Consider the following 19,763-nt stretch of genomic DNA (forward strand, 5'->3'; position numbering starts at 1 on the left):
CTACACCCTCATCCCCTTTTAGCCTAAGTAAATTAAAAAATATGTCTGTTATAATACTAAAGACTGGTTTTGTTTGTTTTTTGGGAAATGTGTTTTAGCCGAGGAATGAAGTTTGAGAATGTTCAGATCCTGACGAATGCCATTTACGACATTATTCTTGACATGAAGTGGTGTTGGTATGTATCTGTACTTGTTTTCCTGTACCTGTGGAGAGACACTGTGACCAAGGCAACTTGTTAAAAAAATTTAATTTGGGGTTCTTGCTTCCAGAGGGTTAGAGCCCATGACCATCGTGGCAGGGAGTGTGGCAGCAGGCAGAGGAGCAGGCAGGACATGATGCTGGGATAGTAGCTGAGAGCTTACATCAGAGCCACAGACACAAGGCAGAGGGCAGCTAACTGGGGATGGCTTGGGCTTTTGAAACCTTAAAGCCCACCTAGTGACATACCTCTTTCAATAAGGCCACCTCCTCAGCCTTCCCAAATAGTTCCACTTCCTGGGAACCAGACACTCAGATATATGAGCCTGTGGGTCCATTCTTGTTCAGACCAGCACAGTATTTCATAAAAAGTTGTTTTGAGCTTGCTCTGTGAAGTCGTGTGTTCATCTAGCACAACTGAAACATCAGCACAGCATGGTTATGCTGACAGTTCAGTCTCCTTCCTTTTCTGAGTGCCACCAGTAGACTAGGAAGTGCTCTCCGTGAATGGGGAACACGTCAGATGGTTGGGAAATGACGTGGAGTGTCGCCACTGCATTTAAAGGTCTTAAGCTTGTCCCTCTCGTTCTCTGTGGCTTCCATTTTGTCTTCCTCTTTGGCCATTTCTCGTATGGGAAGGAAAGCTTAAAGGCATTCAGTTTTTAGGCATTTTGAAATTAAAGAGAAGGAAAAGATGCCCAGACTCTTACAGAGGTAGGTGTAAGGCAGGGGAACAAGGTCTTAAAGGCCAGGAGAGAAGAGCTGAGTAGACATTAAGCCTACACGCACGGGTGGCCTGAGAACTTAGAGGGCAGAGACTTACTGCATGACTCCATGGCAGGTGGAGAAGCCGCTTAGTGTGTTTTAGATAGTTCCACTTGGACTTAGAAAGGGAGGAACAAGACGGGCTTTAAAAGCCTCCTGGTTTATAACCACCTACAAATGTGGTCACGGCAGCTCTGCCATCTTTAGAGGGAGGGGAGTCGCTTGTTCTCTTGGTTCCTCCTGTCTTGCTTTTGAGTTTTCAGATGGGTGTAGCAATACCTCACCGCCAGGGTGTTCTGCACCTCAGCAGTGGAGTCTGCAGAGCACGCCTGCAGTATGCGGCTCTGCTTGCGCCGTTGCCAGCTAGTGCTGCTGCTGTTGCATGTTTTTAAGAGCTGTGTTTCTTGAAAACCTTTTGGAGTTGTAAATTAATCCCATGCTTGTTTTAAAGGGTCGATCAAGCTGGGGTAATATGTAAGCAAGAAGGAATTTTCCGAGTCAATTGCATGGACTGCCTAGATCGCACCAACGTGGTCCAAGCTGCCATTGCGCGAGTGGTCATGGAGCATCAGGTAATCCGGAGTCCCTTTGATTCCAAATGTTCACCTTAAAATAGTTTGCGCTTCGTGCGTGAGTAAATAGTGCAACATCGTTTGGAAGTTCAAATGTTTTGTGGAACATTTTTTAGCATGCAAATATTTGTCTTGCATAAAAACCTGGAAAATATAACTTAGTAGAAGTAGATGTAGTGGCATTTTCTTAAATACTCAACTTGCAAATGTTTTAATCTGTTTGGGGTATTATGTAGTTGTTTGGTTTTTTTTTTCTCCATTTTTCTCTGAGCTCAAACCCACTTTTTTGTATTTTGGGCTGTGATTTTGTGTTTGGCCAGCACTGGCAGGATGGTAGGGTGGGGCTGGTGGAGGATGGGAACAGGCAAAATATAATAGTAGTAGAAGCCTATACATTAAAAAAATTACAACAGTGTAAACATTTAGTTATATTTATTCAGTTATAGTAATTGGTAGTAATACTTCATTTAATAATAATTGTTTTTGAAATGGGGTCTCAGTATGTACCTCCGGCTGTCCTGGAATCTACAGAGATCCTCCTGCCTCTGCCTTCTGAGTGCTGAGATTAAAGGTGTGCGCCACCATATCTGCCAGGGGTTTAGTTTTTAAGAAATGAGCTGTCATCCCAGCACTCATAAGCCTGAGTCCAGAGAATTCAGAACTCTAGGCAAGCCTGGGCTACATAGCAAAACTGTCTTAAAAATAGAGTCTGGGGCTAGAGAGATAGCTCAGAGGTTAAGAGCATTGCCTGCTCTTCCAGAAGTCCTGAATTCAATTCCCAGCAACCACATGGTGGCTCACAGCCATCTGTAATGGGGTCTAGTGCCCTTTCTGGCCTGCAGGCACACACACAGACAGAACATTGTATACATAATAAATAAATAAATATTAAAAAAATAAAAAATAAAGTCTGAGGGAACCAGTGAGGTGCTCGGTGGGTAAAGTACTTGCCACCAAGCCTGAAAACGTGAGTTTGCTCTCTGGGACACACATGGTGGAAGGGAGTACCAGCTCCCAAAAGTTGTCCTCTGACTGCCCAGTGTTCTTATAACATGAACACCCCCCGCACACACACACCTATAGTTAAGGAAATAAAGTCTGAAAACACTTCTTTTATAGAGGAACCTAAACTATATCGCAGCTCGTTTTCTTTCTCTGTAGAATACATTTCCTGCTCTAGTTTCTCATTCATCATCTACCCACCATTGTGTTTATTTTAGCTCAAAAAACTTGGTGTGATGCCCCCAGAACAGCCACTCCCTGCGAAATGCAATCGGATCTACCAGATAATGTGGGCTAACAATGGTGACTCTATCAGCAGACAGTATGCCGGGACAGCTGCTCTGAAGGTAACTGTGTAGTGGCCATTGGGATCATTTTATCTGAGGTTCTAAATCAATCTTGCTTTTGATTAAAAGGTATCTGGGCTCAGATGATGGGTCTGTTACTTGATTTCTTTCTGGAATGTCCGACTATTACAGGAGCCCACCGTTAGATCAGGGCATAGTGGCCTGTGTGGACATGATGGAAGTGTACTGTCCCTGGAGAAGATTGTCCTTTCTGAGGCCCCACGTTGCTACATCTTCCAGTTTTTCAAAGGAATCTGGAAATATGAAATTTTTATTTTATTTTGAGACAGGGCCTTACTATGTAGCCCTGACTGTCCTCGAATTCACTACGTGGTCCTAGCCATCCTCAAACAGAGATCTTCCTGTTTCTGCCTCCCTGTGTACCACCATGCCTGGCCGTGCATTCATGTCAAAACTGCACACAAATAAGACATGCCTACTGGGACCTGACCTATCCTGGGATACTTTTGTCTGCTTTCAGTGTGAATCTTAATCTTGCCTCTTATAAAGTATGACCGTGGACAAGACACCTGTTCAGTTCTGCTAGTTTTCCAGTGGAGATAATAGGCCCACTGAGACAGACTGTTATAGGGTATGCGGGCTTGGACTGTTCCCTGACACAGTATGTGCTGAAGGCATGCTGTCTTGGTTTTTGTTTAATGGGTTGAGTGTTTTGAAGAGCCTACAGAACTGTTCTTCATAGAACCTTCAATGTAAATACAGTTGCTGGCAACTGAATTCTCAACATGTGGATACTCTTCATGGGCAGTAGGAAGTGGCTGAGTGTTTAAATTAGGTTTATGTTGATTTTCCTCGAAGCTACTATTTCATCTAGGACCATATCTCTTCTAACAAAATGTAGCTTGTTTGGTGGAGCACTGGCCCAGAATGTGTGAGGCCCGGAGCTGATTCCTAGCAAAACCCAAGCAAACAAAGTAACTCAGACCAAGGACTCAATAGACATCTGCTTCTGTGGGTTCTGGTTAAGTAATAAATATAAAAACTTGTCCTATTTTTATGACAGTGCCTCTATGTAGGCCATATGGTACTGTACACACTCAGCTGGAATTACAAAAGTGAGCCATCTCATCTGGCTCCATGTATGTATGTGTGACTTTATGTGCATCATATACATTTAGGCACCCGAGGAAGCCATAGAATGTCAGATCCCTAGTCCTGGAGTTACAAGCAGTTGTGAGCCACCTGAGTTAGGTGTTAGGAACTAAACCCAGGCCCCCCACAAGAGCAGCAAATCCTAACTACTAAACCAGCCCCCAGAAAACATTTTTAATAATTAAGGAAAATGAGCTTTAGAATTCCGTATCCAGGCGCTACCTCCTTTTCTTCCTTTGAGTTAGAATGCTGTGGATTCCACATGCATGCCTTGCTATCTGTATGTGATATTGTTCTAAGACTTCTGGAAAGTGGGCAGCTTGTTGGCAGGATGTTCTTCCTAAACTGTCAGTTTTAGGATATGGCCTGTGTCCCAAACTTGCTATGAAGAGACACCATGGCCAAGGCAATTCTTATAAAAGGAAGTATTTACTGGGGCCTGGCTTAAAGTTTCAGAGGATTGTTCTGTTACCGTCCTGGCAGGAAGCATGGCAGCAGGCAAGGCAGGCATGGTGCTGGAGACGTAGCTGACAGCTATGTCCTGATCTGCAGGCAGAGAGAGACTGGGGCGTGGGCTTTTGAAACTCAAAACCCACTCTGAGTGACACACTTTCTCCAACAAGGTTGGAGAAGTGCACCTGTTTCTGAGACTGTCTTGTATAAAAACAGTGGGCTGGAGCAGGGAAAGCGGCGGACCTTCTTTATCTGTGAATAGCTCTAAGTCACCACCCCTCTATTCATGGGTATGGTGGTGCGAGCCCGTGATTCTAGCTTTTGGGATGTGGAGACAGGAGGATCAAGAGTACAAGGTCACTCTTGGCTACAGAGTAAGGCCAGTCTGGGCTACTGGGGCTGTCTCAAATCTCCTCCTCTCCCCTTTAAATTTTAGTTTTGATTTTATACCAGTATGAGCCTTGAAAAATATGTTTTTATCTTTTTAGTATTTGTCAAATAATTGTTTTCTATTTAGAAATTTCTTTCTACAAGTTTCCAGGAATGGCTTTTCCCTAAAGGGGCCATCTAACTGAACACTTGATTCCATGAATAAATATTGCATATAGATATTTGGCCTGTGTAGATAAGAGTCAATTGCTACTACATATTCTATTTTATTTATTTATTTATTTGATTTTTTCGAGACAGGGTTTCTCCGTAGCTACTACATATTTTAAATTAACTACAATTTAATGTAAGACTTTTATAACTTGGAAGCCTATAGAGTTCTTGTCTTGAACTGAAAGTCTCAAAGAAATTTTGAGAACATTCTCAAATCTGAATAAATTTCCACAATTGCCTTTTCTTTGATAGGGTGACTTTACAAGAACAGGAGAAAGGAAGTTGGCTGGAGTTATGAAAGATGGAGTTAACTCTGCAAATAGGTACTACCTCAGTCGATTCAAGGATGCTTACAGGCAAGCTGTCATAGGTAAGAACAGAAAGGTCCTCTTTCTGTAAGACTGTAGTTCCTTCTGGGAGTTCTATTTGGCAGAATTCAGCTTCTTGCCTTTATTGTTTTGAAATGTACTTGTGTTTCTACACTGAGCACCTTACCTAACATATCAAGTTCAAATTTTCCCAGGCTTAGCACTTGACAAATGCTTTCAGCTGGAGCAACAAAGGAAACATAATTCCATTTGTGTTAGTCAGTTTGTTATTCACGTAATAGAAGAACAGGATTGAAGCTCCCAGTGTGTGGGTGCAGTACCCAAACCTCAGCATGCAGAATCTTCATGATGCATTGGTTTTCCTGTTGTTCAAGCCATGTAAACAAATGGTTTTCTTCTTTTCCTGAGAGTCATTTATCATCCAAATACACCACTGTTTTCCATAACCATGATTTAACAGGGTATTAAGGTAACACATTTACAGGTTATCTGAACCAACTGATGACTTTGTAGAAGAGGAAATAGGAAGGTAGATTTTACCCATAAAATTCCTGCATTAATATGTTAATTTACTATTCAAGAAAATGTTATTTTATGGGACTAAAGTGAAAGTAGAGTTTTGGGTCAGAAACAAATATGACATGAATGATCTATGGCCCCTAAGAATATTTTTTAACTTCCATTTCTTTCGTCTGATTATTTTAACACACATAAAATAACCCTAGCCTGTAAGCGGAGGCTGCTCTTTCATTTCAGCTGCCCAGACCCGAATAATCACACAGAAACTATGTTAATTACAACACTGCTTGTCCAATAGCTTAGGCGTATTCCTAGCTAGCTCTTAAATCTTAAATTAACCCATTTCTTTTAATTTGTGTATCACTACAAGGCTGTGGTCTTCCAGTAAGGTTCTGGCATCCTTCTCCTTTGGCAACAACATGGTGTCTTTTTGACTCCTCCTACTATCTCTCTGTGTCTCTGTTTGGATTTCCTGCTTGGCTTTATTCTGCCCTGCCATAAGCCAAAAAAAAAAAAAGCTTCTTTATTAACTAATGATAATAAAATATATTCACAGCATATAGAGGGGAATCCCACATCATCTCCCCTTTTCTGTCTAAATAAAAAGGAAGCTTTTAACTTTAACATAGTAAAATTGCATATACAAAACAGTTATTAAGCAAGAATTATGGTTAAACTATTTAGTCCATTTACATTTGGAAAATTAAGGATCATAACTAAGGAAAACTATAATTATAACTATCTAGTCTTCAACTTCATCAAAGGCCCCCAGAGGATATAATATTACCAAGTAAACAGGAGGTACATTGTAAGGAACTTCCAAAACTATAGAATTGACAGAGACATCTTACTGCCTGGACAGTCACCCAAAGTTCTTTTGTAACATTGGGGCATCCATCTGCAGCCTACACGCCCATAGTATCTGGCAGACTTTTCAGTGAAGTAGAAAATATGAAGATCTGTTCTGCCTTGTATTGGCAAAGTTCATCAGTTGCTTACTTCTTTGTCCTGCAGAATGTCTGGCAGTTTCTTCTGTAAAACAGGAACCCTGAAGGACCATCCTGTCTTTTGGAAAGTTCAGCAGTCACTTTTCTGTGGGTCCTGCTTGACCAGTTCATACAACAATTCCCAATAACCACATGGTGGCTCACAACCATCTGTAATGAAATCTGGTGCCCTCTTCTGGCTTGCAGGCATGCAGGCAGGCAGAATACTGTAAACAAAATAAACAAATCTAAAAAAAAAAAAAGAATTTCTTCTATGCCCATCCACCTCTCTGAAGTAATTGGTGCTGCCAGAAGCAGACATATCTCACTGTTGAGAAAAGTCTAAGTTTTTAAAACCTCTTAAATGTCATATTCTGTATGTCTTTGAAGTGTTGAAGATTATCTAACTGAAATATGTCTCTGTATATCTAGAAAACCTAGCTAACATTACTAAAAGTTTGATTATTATAGATGACTATCTATTAATCTATATTTTTAATTATATATTACATTTTTAAATGAGCTGTATAATGCCTTGAACAAGAGCAGAAATACATATTCACAGTGTAACAAAATCTACCTTAAATTTGTATCAATAGACCAAGATCCATACCAATGCAAAGTATTTCTATTTATATCATATCTCTCCTTTTCTTAAAAAAAAGTAGATTGACTGTGACCATTAATGATTTATACCCAACTCCCTTTAAATGAAAATAAACATTTATAAACAGTCATTTTGGAAATTTAGGCATAGTTTTCTTCAAGCTACTTCCCGCTGTTTGTTGGACAAAGTATTTTTGGGGTTCATGGAGAACCTTCAGGGGATCTTGTTCCATCAAAGCACATTATCCTGGATGGAATCCACAAGTTATCATCTTCTATGGAAACGAAAGCAGAACCTCTTTTCCAAAGCAACATATCCTTAGAGTCAAATTTTGAAGTCAAGATACCTTTAAAAAAATATATGTGTGTGTGTGTGTGTTGGTTTAGCAGCCCATGCAATGAAATGTCTCTCTGTAGTTAGCTCATTCACTGTCAAAAAATTCAAAGAAAACACAATAATATACATAATCCAGACTCTGTGTATTTTCCATCTTTACGTGGCATTTTTTTACTCTATTGCTTTTTAATATTTTTTTGTCATCTTTACTCCTTTAGTCTATGACTGTCTGTACTCTTATATTACTTTTACTGTTTCTTTAAAGACTTTATTTTATTTTTAAAGGTGATTTACTTCTTTTTATAACTGTCTATACTTTTCTTCTCTCTCCCAAGCCTGCATACATTTTTTTAAACACACCGTGTCTCGTTTAGAAGCCTTTTGTATCAGAATCTGTCCTAGTGTGTATCTGAAATCATTTTCTGACAAGGGGCACTTTTAAAATGGATGGATCTAGAAAACATCATTTTGGGTGAGGTAACCCAGACCCAGAAAGACAATTATCATATGTACTCATAAGTGGTTTTTAAACATAAAGCAAAGAAAACCAGCCTACAAATCATAATTCCAGAGAACTCAAACAGCAATGAGGACTCTAAGAGAGACATACATGGATCTTAGCTACATGGGAAGTAGAAAAAGATAAGATCTCCTGAGTAAATTGGGAGCATGGGGACCATAGGAGAGGATTGAAGGGGAGGGGAGAGACAGGGAGGGAAGCAGAGAAAAATGAAGAGGTTAATAAAAATCAATTAAAAAAAAAAGGTAAGCAGTGTGGTCACAGTGGCCCTGGATGCTCCCTCTACCTCTCTTGGTCTTTTAACTTGGCAGAGGTACATTTGCCACCAGCCCTAGGTAGGACCACCAAGGGGGAGCTATGCTCACTACCTCTCTGGGAAGCAGTTGGGCCTTGCTGCCACCAAGAAGCTTGTAAGCATGCTCTGAAAGAGCCAGAGCCATTCGTGCCACCAGCACATTTTGTTTTGTTTTTTTAAAGGAACTGCAGTCTTTGCTGCTAATGCCGAGTCAGGAAGCCTTCTCTTAAATGAGCCGTGCCTCTGCTCACTGCCAGCAAACAGAGCCTATCCAAGAAAACGCTGCTACCGAGAAGCCATGCTTAACTCTGTTCTTTTGTGTCTAGAATTCCTTCCCAAGCTCTCTCGGGTGTTATGTGGATACATTTGGCCCTCATTGGTGCCATTTTGTAAAAGGAGACTGCTCTTTTGTTCCGGCTGCCCAGACCTGAATAATCACACAGAAACAATGTTAATTACAACACTGCTTGGCCAATAGTTTAGGCGTATTCCTAGCTAGGGTTTAAATCTTAAATTAACCCACTTCTATGAATCTGCGTATTGTCATTATGCTGTGGCCTACTGGTAAGGTTCCAGTATCTGCCTCCTTCAGCAGCTACATGGCATCTCTTTGACTCCACCTACTGTCTCTCTGTATCTCTGTTTGGGTTTCCTGCCTGGCTATATTCTGGCCTTCCATAGGTCAAAGCAGATTCTTTATTAATCAATGGCAATAAAACGTATTCACAGCATACAGAGGGGAATCCCATATCACTAACCAAACACCAGGTAGGAATTGGAAAAATCTAATATAAAGAAGTTGGATTCAGAACTGGGTTTTAGCTCAGTTTTAGAGAACTTACCTAGAAAATAGGAGGCCCTAGGTTTAATCTCCACAAACAAAACAAAAAAAGTTGGATTTATTTGCTGGAAATGAGAAGTACATGGTATAATTGGAGACTTGGATCTCTTAAGACAAGATCTCACCCTGCAGTGCTGGCTGGCCGGGAACTCACTATCTCGACCCGGCTGGTGTCAAGCTGAGAGATCCACCTCCCTGTCTTTGAGTGCTGGGATTGAAGTCATGCACCACATCTAGCTGAGATTTGGATTTTAGTAGTTTATTGAAAGGGGGAAAAGATGTCTTCCTTCGTCGGTTAATGTGCCTATTTATTATGTAACTCTAACCTGGGCTCTGAGTTCAGCTGGCAGTCTTGGTCTCCTCACAGTTGAGAGAGACCAGTAGTAGTAGAAGCTTGGTAGTCCTTTGGTGATGCCAGTGCCTGACAAGCTGCCTGAGATCTCAATGTCCAAGATGTCTTCATAGGGCATAGACTCGAAATGGTGTATTAAAACCTTAGCTGTATGCCCCATTGGGAGGAAGTCTTTTTTTTTTTTTTTAAGGTTTTTGAGACAGGATTTTTCTGTAGCTTTCGAGCCTGTCCTGGAACTAGCTCTTGTAGACCAGGCTGGCCTCAAACTCACAGAAATTCACCTGCCTCTGCCTCACTATTAAAGGCATGTGCCACCACCGCCCGGAGATTTTTGTTTGTTTTAAAGTTGGATTGGCTTTGTATTGCTGAGTGGTTAGGAGTTCTTTATGTATTAAGTATGCAAATCCCCCCACAAGATGAATGAGTTGTAAATATTCTCATGTATTTGTGGACTTTTTCACTTCTGTAATGATGCATTTTGAAATGCAATTTGTTTTTAATTTGAAAAAGTCAAATTTTATTGAAAAATCACATACACAAAATAACTTTTGATTTGTTTTAGATCTCTCACACTGAGCCTTATCCCTGCAAATCAGTTTCCCCTGAGTCCACACTAACTAGCAGGCAGAGAGCTAGTCCCTTATTAACAGGTGGGCAGCAGCTTCCGCTCAGAATTGGGTTTTGCCCATTACTTCCACTGCCAAGTTGGCTTCTCACAAGACCTGAAAGGCCAGTTCCTTCATCATCAGGCAGACTAGACTCTTGGCCTCACCTGCACCTCCTGAGCAATACCCTCCTCCATAGGATATGTACTCACATGCTCTATACACAGTATCTGTTCTAACTTTTTGTGCCCCGTGGGATTATGCTTCCTGTCACCCGGAGTACCATCTTCCTATTAGGTACTAACCGTGACCAATCAGATCCTCACCCAAGTGCACAGGGTAAGTACCATTCACATCTGAAAGGTCCATCCTCCTGTGCAGTAGAGACTCTCCCAGGGCCAGGGAGAAATAGAGAAGGCAGAGCCTGCGAGAGAAGTGCACAGCACTGCACACAGTACACAGTAGGAAGTGGCTGATGAGAAGGTTTCCAGAGTTTGCCAGCACCAGTGCTAGGGGTCACCAGGCCCCAGGGAGGATGTGAATGAAGCCAGGGAAAGCTCAGTTTTCTCACCCCTGAAATAGTTCCAGAAACACAAGACTTTTTGATGACATCCAATTTGTTTGTTGTTGTTTATACTTTTAGTATCCAGTCTAAAAAATTGAACCTACTTTAAGGTGGGAAAGATTTACACTTATGCTTTCTTTTATGATACCTGTTGTTTGGGGTTGTGGATTCTCTTTGTTTTCTAAAAGATACGTTAGTGAAGCTAATATGATGATAGTATTAACCCTTCTACCCTAGATTTGATGCAAGGCATCCCAGTGACAGAAGATCTTTATTCCATATTTACCAAGGAGAAAGAGCATGAAGCTTTGCATAAAGAAAACCAGAGAAGCCACCAGGAGCTCATCAGCCAGCTCTTACAGAGTTACATGAAGTTGCTGCTGCCGGGTGATGAGAAGTTCCATGGGGGCTGGGCCCTAATTGACTGTGACCCTAGGTGAGCTGGAGCCCCTAATGGGATCTAAGGACTTAACTTGTTAACCTTCTGGGGTTGATAAGTTGTCACAGTTAATGCTGGCAGTTGTCCATAGCGTGTGGACCTGATCATATCAAGCATGGTTGTTTCAGTGCAAGGCGCAGTCACATTTGGTACAGAAATAAAGGGTGCTGGGGAAAAAATCACTCATAAAAAGAAATGCTTAAATATGATCCTTTTTTTTTTCCCCAAGACACGGTTTCTCTGTATAACAGTCCTAGCTGTCCTGGAACTCGCTTTGTAGACTAGGCTAGCCTCGAACTCACAGTGATTTGCCTGCCTCTGCCTCCCAAGTGCTGGGATTAAAGGCGTGCGCCATCACCGCCCACCCTTAAATATGATACTTGATTTAAAAAAATTCAAGCCTGAAATGGTGGTTCATACTTGTAATTCCAGCCCTTGGCAGGCTGAAGCAGAGAGATTGCTTGGGTTTAAGGTCAGCTTGGGCGATATTTAGAGTTCCAGTGTCAGGTGATAGTAGCACACGCCTTTGATCCCAGGACCCAGAAGGCAGAGGCAGATGGATCTCTGTGAGGTTGAGGCCAGCCTGTTCTACAGAGTGAATTCTAGGCAGCCTGGGCTATAGAGTGGAGTCTTGTCTCAAAAAGTGAAATAAAACAGAACAGCATACAAATGGATCAGCTGCATCATTATTTCAAAAAACACTCAAAACTGGGTGTTTCTGTTTAAAAAAAAATGTCAAGTAGGAATTAGCCTATTTTATGAAAGTCTGAGACCACTTTATACCAATAAAAATAACAAGCATCATTGTACCTCTTAACAAGTATACATTTGTGTGCCTCGGTAGAAGTTGGACTCTCAAGATAAAGTGTACAAGAGGACTCACAAGGTTAGCTGCACACCAACCAGCTACATTCGTTAACTACTCTCTGTCCCCTTCACTGTACCCGTGTGCTCACAGACATACATGCAGGCAACACACACACACACACACACAAACTAAATCTTAAAAATAATTTGTTAGTAACTCTGATACTCAACACCTGTAACAAGATTAGAGCAAGCATGCTTTGTGAAGACTCATTAAAACCTCTTGCAAAGATTTATGGGAATACTGGTACTGGCGTTGTGAAAATAGTGGTGGAACAAGGTAGAGTCTAGTTCTAGGTGTTTAGGTGGCCGCCCAAGCTGGGCCCGTAGTTCAGTTGGTAGAGACTTCCCTCACATACGTGAAGCTCTGGGTTCAATCACTCACATCTCATGCCTGCGATCTCAGCGCTTGGAAGACGGAAGCAGGACAATCAGAAGCTCAAGGTTGTCCTCAGCTTCGAAGTGGTGAGAGCCTCAGATTCGCATTTTCAGCTAGCGAACACTTACTTGAGGAACACAGTAGCTTCTGTTCCTGTTTATTACTAGCAGGGTGTAATGCTTCTCTTCTCCCACCCTTTCCCAATGCTTAGTAGTTATATGGGCTACTTCTTATTTTTCCTTTTTTTTTGATACAGGGTTTCCCTGTGTAGCCCTGACTATCCTGGAAATCTCTATGTAGACCAGGCTGGCCTTGAACTCACAGAGATCCTCATGCCTCTGCCTCCCAAGTGCGGGACTAAAGGCCTTTGCTCCCATGCTTTGTAAGCAGAGACTGCTCGTTCATTTCCTGGCCATCCAGAACTGAATAGTCATACAGAAACTGTATTAATTACAACTGGCCAATAACTCAGGCATATTTCTCGTTAGCTTTTACATCTTCAATTAATCCATTTCTATTAATCTGTGTATTGCCACGAGGCTGTGACTTACTAGTAAGGGTCTGGGTCCTTCTCCTTTGGTAGCTGACCCCACCTACTCTCTCTATATATCTCTGTTTGGATTTCCTGCCTGGCTTTATTCTGCTAAGCCATTGACCAAAGCAGCTCCTTTATTAGCCAATGGTAAGAAAGCATATTCACAGCATACAAAGGGGAATCTCACATCAATGCTTGGCTTACTCCCTCCTTTGCAATAGCAGTAAAATTTGGCTTTCTGACTAGTAGGGGCCAGTGACTGTCTTCTGCACATCTGTAACTAGAGTTCCTGCTTAAAAAATATCTATTAATAATAACATGCTAGATATTGAGGGTCTGAACAGTCTTTTTCTCTGTACTTGGGATGTGTAGATGGAGTAATTCCCTCAAAGCAGATCCCACTTTCTCTTCATTGGAAGCTGAAACACACAGACCATTTGTGTTGCCAGGTTTTCACCAAGTGCTTCTCTCTCCCACAAACCTCATTTACATTGGGTTCCAAGATGCAAGCTTTAAGTCCATCCAGTTCTGTCTTTATTGCTGCCTGGTCTGTAGGTGCTAACTTAGCCCATGGCTGTGTATCTGACTATCAGGGAGGTAGTCCACATACAAATTAAGCCCCAGAATCCTTCGTGTGCTTTGCTGTGCCGCTGGGTCTCAGGCTGAGCTTTCTGCTGAGTTGTCCAGTCCATTGTTTTTGTTTCTTGAGGACAAGCCTTAGCCTTTGGTGGCTTCTTAAAGATCCAATGCCAGGATTTTATTGATTTATAATGATTTTCATAAAACCAGTTGTCAGGTATGATTATGTACATTTTGTTTTGTTTTGTTTTTGGTTTTTGAGACAGGATTTTTCTAACAGCCCTGGCCATCCTGGAACTCTTTCTGCAGACCAGGCTGGCCTCAAACTCACAGACATCCACCTGCCTCTGTCTCCCCATTGCTGGGATTAAAGTGTGTGCCCCTACTGCCCAGCTTGTTTTCTGTAAGGGCTTCTCTGCAGGCTCTGGTTTTCAGTGTGGGTGTGGGCTTAGGAACAAGTCCCAGCATGGTTTCTCCTTTCTCTTCATGGGAAACATGCTATGGGCATCTAAGTTTTCTATAGAATCGCTGTATGTTTGCTAACCGAATGCACATAAAGTTCCAAAGCTGTTGGTTGCCTGGTGGAAGACAAGGTAGCTTTAATCCCCACACTGAGAGGTAGAGGCAGGCAGCTCTCAGTGATTTTGAGACCAGCCTGGTTTACCTAGCAAGTTTGTTACCCAGTGTGACATCACCAAAAATATATTTATTTGTGTGTGTGTGTGTGTCAGAGAGAGAGAGAGAGAGAGAGAGAGAGAGAGAGAGAGAGAGAGAGAGAGAGAGAGACTAAACACGACTGTTTCTGTGTGAAAGGGTAGGTTTCGATGGACCGCAGGTCTCCAGACTTGTGTGGCAAGTGCCCTTTCAGTGACCTCACGGCCAGACGATTTGTCTTTTTGTCCTTGAGCTATAATAGTTTTTTCTGAAGACCAGGGCTAGGATTCGAGTTGGGGAATAAGGCAGAACTATGCAAATTTAGGAGTTAGATAGTCTTTATATAAATACTTGATGTTTTATTCTTTATGCTACTGTTATTATTTTTAAAATACGGCCATAGTGCGTTGTCCTGAAGACTGCTTTGGCAACGCATTAGATTTTGCTGCATTCACTGCAGTATCAGTAGTGTAAACTGTTCAGGAAAGCAGTTTACGAGCCTTCCGCAGGGGAGGCCAGAAGCGGCCGTGGGAATTGTCCACACCGCATCTGGTCTGTGCGCAGTGCGACAACGTTGCACAGCCACGGGACAGAAGCAGCTCTCCCGGACTTTGTCTCCTTCCTGCCTGCGCCCTGGCCGCCCCAGTTGCTGCAGAACTCCGGACTTTAGTGATCGCAGAGAGGAGGCTTAGATTTGGACGGAACTAGGAGACGTGCAGACTGGTCCCTGAGCAACTGCGGAGGCTGCAGGCGGTCCCCTGCGCCCTGCTCCCTGCCTCTGCGATCTGTCTGCTCTGCAGACAGAGGATGCCGCGCTTCAATCGGCCGCCGCCCCCTGCTCCTCGCGCACCACCTGCCAATGCTGCGGAGCCCAAGTCCGATGGTGTTCTCGCCATGACTTTTAAGATTTTCCTCCTCTTTGCAGGACTTATGGTTAAAGTACCTGTGGGGCTATATTTTTCTTGTAAATTGCTTCTTTTCCAAAGCCTGATGTTGATGTCCCCGGAAGACAGCGCCTTTTATGCTACCATTGTCTCCGTGGTCGGGCTGCATGTGGTTTTGGCAATTTTTATTTTTATAGTATGGAAGGAGGGTTTGCCACAGTGGCGGGAAAACAAAAATGATTAGGGCAGCAGGGAAGAGCTGCAGTGCTGGGGGTGGGGGAGTTATAAATAAGGGGTTTTTTTCTTTTTCCTTTCTTATTCGTATCAAATGTGCTTTTTTTTTAATTTTTAAGGGTAGGGTGTGGGTAGGGAGAATTATATACTGCACCTAAGAATGCAGTAAAAATGGGGTGGGGGGAAAGGCCGACAACATTCGACCGCTTGTTTCGTGCCAAATGCTTTTAGATAAGGACATGATGTTTTTGTCTGATGTAAATACTAACTCTAGAATAGGCAGCCAGGATGGAAGTAACACTGTAATTAGATTTTTTTTTCGTAAAATTTGTGTCGTGATGTAATTTTTGTGGCGTGGTGTGACTCAACTCAGCGGCAGTTTTTACAATACAGTAAGTATCCGTGTTGTTCTGCGTCATTTTCCGCGAGGCTGCCGAGATTGCTGCATTGAATGGTGTTCTCGTGTTCAGATATTGGCTGCCAGAATCAGCCCTCATCGGTTTTATTAGGTGCCTCCGTGCTAGTACATTCATTGAGGTCTTAAGTGTAGGCGAAACCTGAGGAGTTCATTTAAAATGAAAACTGTTGGATTTAGCTTGCAACAAGGTGCTGCTGAGGCAGAAAACTGAAAGGAAGGTTTCTGTAAATCCATCCTCTGCAGCACCTCTAACAATGACTTCCCCATGGGCAAATTAGCTATGGTTTAAGTTCCATCTGCAGTAGATATTTCCTATTTGGTGTTTTGTTTGTTTTGGCTTTTGTCGCTGCTTTGATAGAAATAGCAGATGGGTTTTAAAATCCTAAAGCGCGAATATCTTGCGATGGTATCTAAAAGTCAGCCATCGGCACGCGGGTTTATCGATTTGGCTGGAAAAGCTTCTCGTGCCAGATTAGAAATTATGTTAAATTTTTGAGTTTGGATTATGCCTGCTTGTTGACTGTATTAGTCCTTGGGCAGTTCCTTATTAGAAAAATTTCAAGATGTGCATTTCACTGCTGCCATTAAATATGGTTCACCACTCACTTGAGTTATATTCAAATCTATTTTGGTATTTGGAGTGTGGGGGGAGTGCGACAAAATGGCCTTGGGCAGTGTTTACTGATTCCTTGAAAGCTGAGTGTAATCTATATTGGGAAAATGGAGCGTGCCTCGCCGTGCACCCTCCGTGTTCACAACCGTTCGTTTATCTAAGGCGCTTTCAAAATAGCTGTTTCCTAGTGCTGCAGAAATATCCTTGGTGTCTAGTGTGCTATTTTGAACACTGGCAAATGTAAACGAACAGATTTCCCTTTCTGGGCGTCACGGTTTTTCTTCTTCCCAGTAGCCACCTCTCTATCGCTGTCCAGTTCCCGCGCTTACATTATCCCCTTTTCCTTTGAAGCCTCTGCCCCCTGATGGCCGTGTCTAGGAACAGCCCTCCCTTCAGCTCTGGCCCTTTATCCAAATCCACCCCCACTCAAAGGTGGGGGTGGGGAGGTGTTGTTTTTTTTCTTTTCCCCAAATGGATAGATGTTTTAACTTCAGAAGTAGAATTATTCCATTTTCGTTTGTTCCCCCTGGGCAATCCTTTGTCATAAGTGGGAATATGCTTGCTAAAAAAATTGTGGATGAAAGTAATTTGGGTACCGTGTCTGCGCAGCCTCACCGATGCTGCTCACAGAGATGTGGACGTGCTGCTGCTGCTCTCTAACTCCGCCTACTACGTGGCCTAGTAAGTTCGCATTCATTTAAAGCTTTTGTTTTTTGGTAAATAATTTGGTTTTGAGAATTAACTTTTTTTGTTTTCATGTTTATATATGAAATTTCACTGATCCCTTTAAATCATCATGTTTGATTTAGCACTGTTTTAGTATTATTTGGTGTTCATCAAAGCCTGGGCACTACGCATAGATTTTTTTTTTTTTTCATGAATGGCTGCGTGTCATGGTTCGTTTTGCTGTATTTCTTCCTGCTGTTGGACACTGAACTCCTTGCAGCTTTTTGTCACTGAATGATGCAGCTCTGCAGATGCATAGCTTGCATATGCGCATGTGCAGTCAGTGTCTCCATGGTTACAAGCATATGATTATGTGAGTTTCAGTGTCTCCTTGGTTACAAGCATCTGATGAATTATGTGACTTTGGTGGTTTGCTAGCGCCATCTCCAAACGGGCATTTAGCCGTGACACTGCCAAAACTGAAGTGTCTGTTTCTGGAGCAGCCAGAATTCATGTTTAGTGTATATTTCCTGAGTAAATATTTCCTTTACTTTTGGCACAGTTTGAGCTGCCATTTTCCTGTCATTCTCTAAGCCTTTTAGCATACATAATAACCCTTTTCCTCTTTGATTCAGGTATCAGGCCCATTATTCCTTATTATTATTCCCTAACTAAGGTGTTCCAATATGTGTATTACTTTCATTTTAATTAGTTTTCATTTTCATTTTGAAATAACTGAATTTGAAATAAACTGAAATTATTTTTGCCTTGTAATTGACTTCCTTTTTATATGTAAAATTCTCCAATAGTGGTAAAACTACGTTTTTTTTTTTAAAGACAGGGTCTTCTGTCTGTTATGTAGCCCAGGGCTGTCCTGGACTTAATATGTAGACCAGGCTGATCTGGAACTCACAGAGATGCATGGGCTTCTCCTCCTGCATGCTGGGCTGTTACTCTTGTTTTATATATACTTTTTAATGTTCACTTTGTTCTAGAATGCATGCGGGGAAGAGTCTATTCTAATTGCATGTGGTAGCTTGTTATATTGTGCCTCTGCTTTGGAGTCACAGACAGATAGACATTTGCTTTTAACCCTCTTTTCACTCCCTTGTCCCTAGTTATGATGATGAAGTTGATAAAGTAAACCAGTATCAACGGCTGAGCCTAGAGGACCTGGAAAAAATCGAAATAGGTAAATGCAAACACATTAACTAATTCAGAATAATCCAAGCCACCCGTAGTGGCAGACTTCCCTTTTCTCTTTAGAGACTAGTGATGGGCACCATCACTTTCATCTTGTGCCTTGTGAAAAGAACTCCAGTCACCAGAAAGCTTAAGCAATTACTATTGAAGTAGTGTTTTGTTTTTTCTTTTTGTTTCTTTTTTGGGGTTTCGAGACAGGGTTTCTCAGGGTAGCTTTGGAGCCTGTCCTGGCACTAGCTCTTGTAGACCAGGCTGGCCTTGAACTCAGTGCTGAGATTAAAGGCGCCACCACAGCCCGGCTTGAAGCAGTGTTCTTGTGGCCTCATTAAGTCATGTTTGTGATAGAACCCTAACAAGGCCACCTTGTTATGGTTGTAGGGCATGGACATGCATGAAATGTAATAATGAAACCCATGCATAAAAACATTTTTTTATGGGGCTGAAGAGATGGCTCAAAGGTTAAGAGCACTGGCACCTCTTCCAGATGTCTTGATTTCAATTCCCAGAAATCACATGGTAGCTCAACTATCTATAATGAGATCTGGCGCCCTCTTCTGTCCTGCAGGCATACACGCAGGAAAAATACCATACACATAATAAGTAAATAAATATACTTTCTATTGTTGTTTTTCAAGACAGGGCTGTTTCTGTGTAACAACCCTGGCTGTCTTGGAACTACCTCTTGAGACCAGGCTGGCCTCAAACTCACAGAAATTCTCCTGCCTCTGCCTGCCCTAAAACAAAACAATTTTATGCTGGGCAGTGGTGTTGCATACCTTTAATCCCAGCACTCGGGAGGCAGAGGCAGGAGCATGTCTATGAGTTTGAGGCCAGCCTGGTCTACAGAGTGAATTCCAGGACAGCTAGAGCTGTTACACAAAGAAACCCAGTCTTGGAAAAACAAAAACAAGACAACTCATTTTTACAAATTGTCATAAGTTTATACCTTTTTATTTAGATTATGAAAAGAAATATGCTCACAGTTAACTGATGCATGTGTGTTTGAAGTAAAGGAAGAGAATGTTATATGCAGAAACAAAAGTTTAAACATCCTCATTTGTGTTAGGTCCTGAACCTACTCTTTTCGGCAAACCAAAGTTTTCCTGCATGCGACTGCACTACAGGTGTAAAGGGTCGAGTGGTTACTTCCACACACTGAGAGCTGTGATACGCAGTCCTGAAGAGGATGGGAAAGGTATGAAAGAGGGAAAGGGAAATTATTCAGATTAGTAACAGTTCATTGCTTGGGACACTTGGGACTCTCTGTTCCTGTTTAAATGGGT

At 42.1% G+C, this 19,763-nt stretch overlaps 1 protein-coding gene across 3 annotated transcripts in view; it reads left to right on the plus strand.

Annotated features, from left to right (window-relative positions):
- Inpp5f (inositol polyphosphate-5-phosphatase F) overlaps positions 1 to 19,763 on the plus strand; it is an 83,477-nt gene that overhangs the window by 59,119 nt on the left and 4,595 nt on the right. For 2 of the 3 annotated variants that reach the window (XM_075972450.1, XM_075972454.1), the window contains exons 11-18: positions 99 to 176; positions 1,416 to 1,536; positions 2,757 to 2,885; positions 5,307 to 5,424; positions 11,247 to 11,445; positions 17,221 to 17,292; positions 18,396 to 18,469; positions 19,547 to 19,675. In XM_075972450.1, the coding sequence (XP_075828565.1) occupies positions 99 to 176; positions 1,416 to 1,536; positions 2,757 to 2,885; positions 5,307 to 5,424; positions 11,247 to 11,445; positions 17,221 to 17,292; positions 18,396 to 18,469; positions 19,547 to 19,675 (920 nt within the window). Of the gene's footprint in view, positions 1 to 98; positions 177 to 1,415; positions 1,537 to 2,756; positions 2,886 to 5,306; positions 5,425 to 6,916; positions 7,086 to 11,246; positions 11,446 to 17,220; positions 17,293 to 18,395; positions 18,470 to 19,546; positions 19,676 to 19,763 lie in introns of those variants that run through there. The other variant, XM_075972451.1, reaches the window with a different exon arrangement.

The sequence above is a fragment of the Microtus pennsylvanicus genome, chromosome 5 (assembly GCF_037038515.1).
Source record: "Microtus pennsylvanicus isolate mMicPen1 chromosome 5, mMicPen1.hap1, whole genome shotgun sequence".
Lineage (NCBI taxonomy): Eukaryota > Metazoa > Chordata > Mammalia > Rodentia > Cricetidae > Microtus > Microtus pennsylvanicus.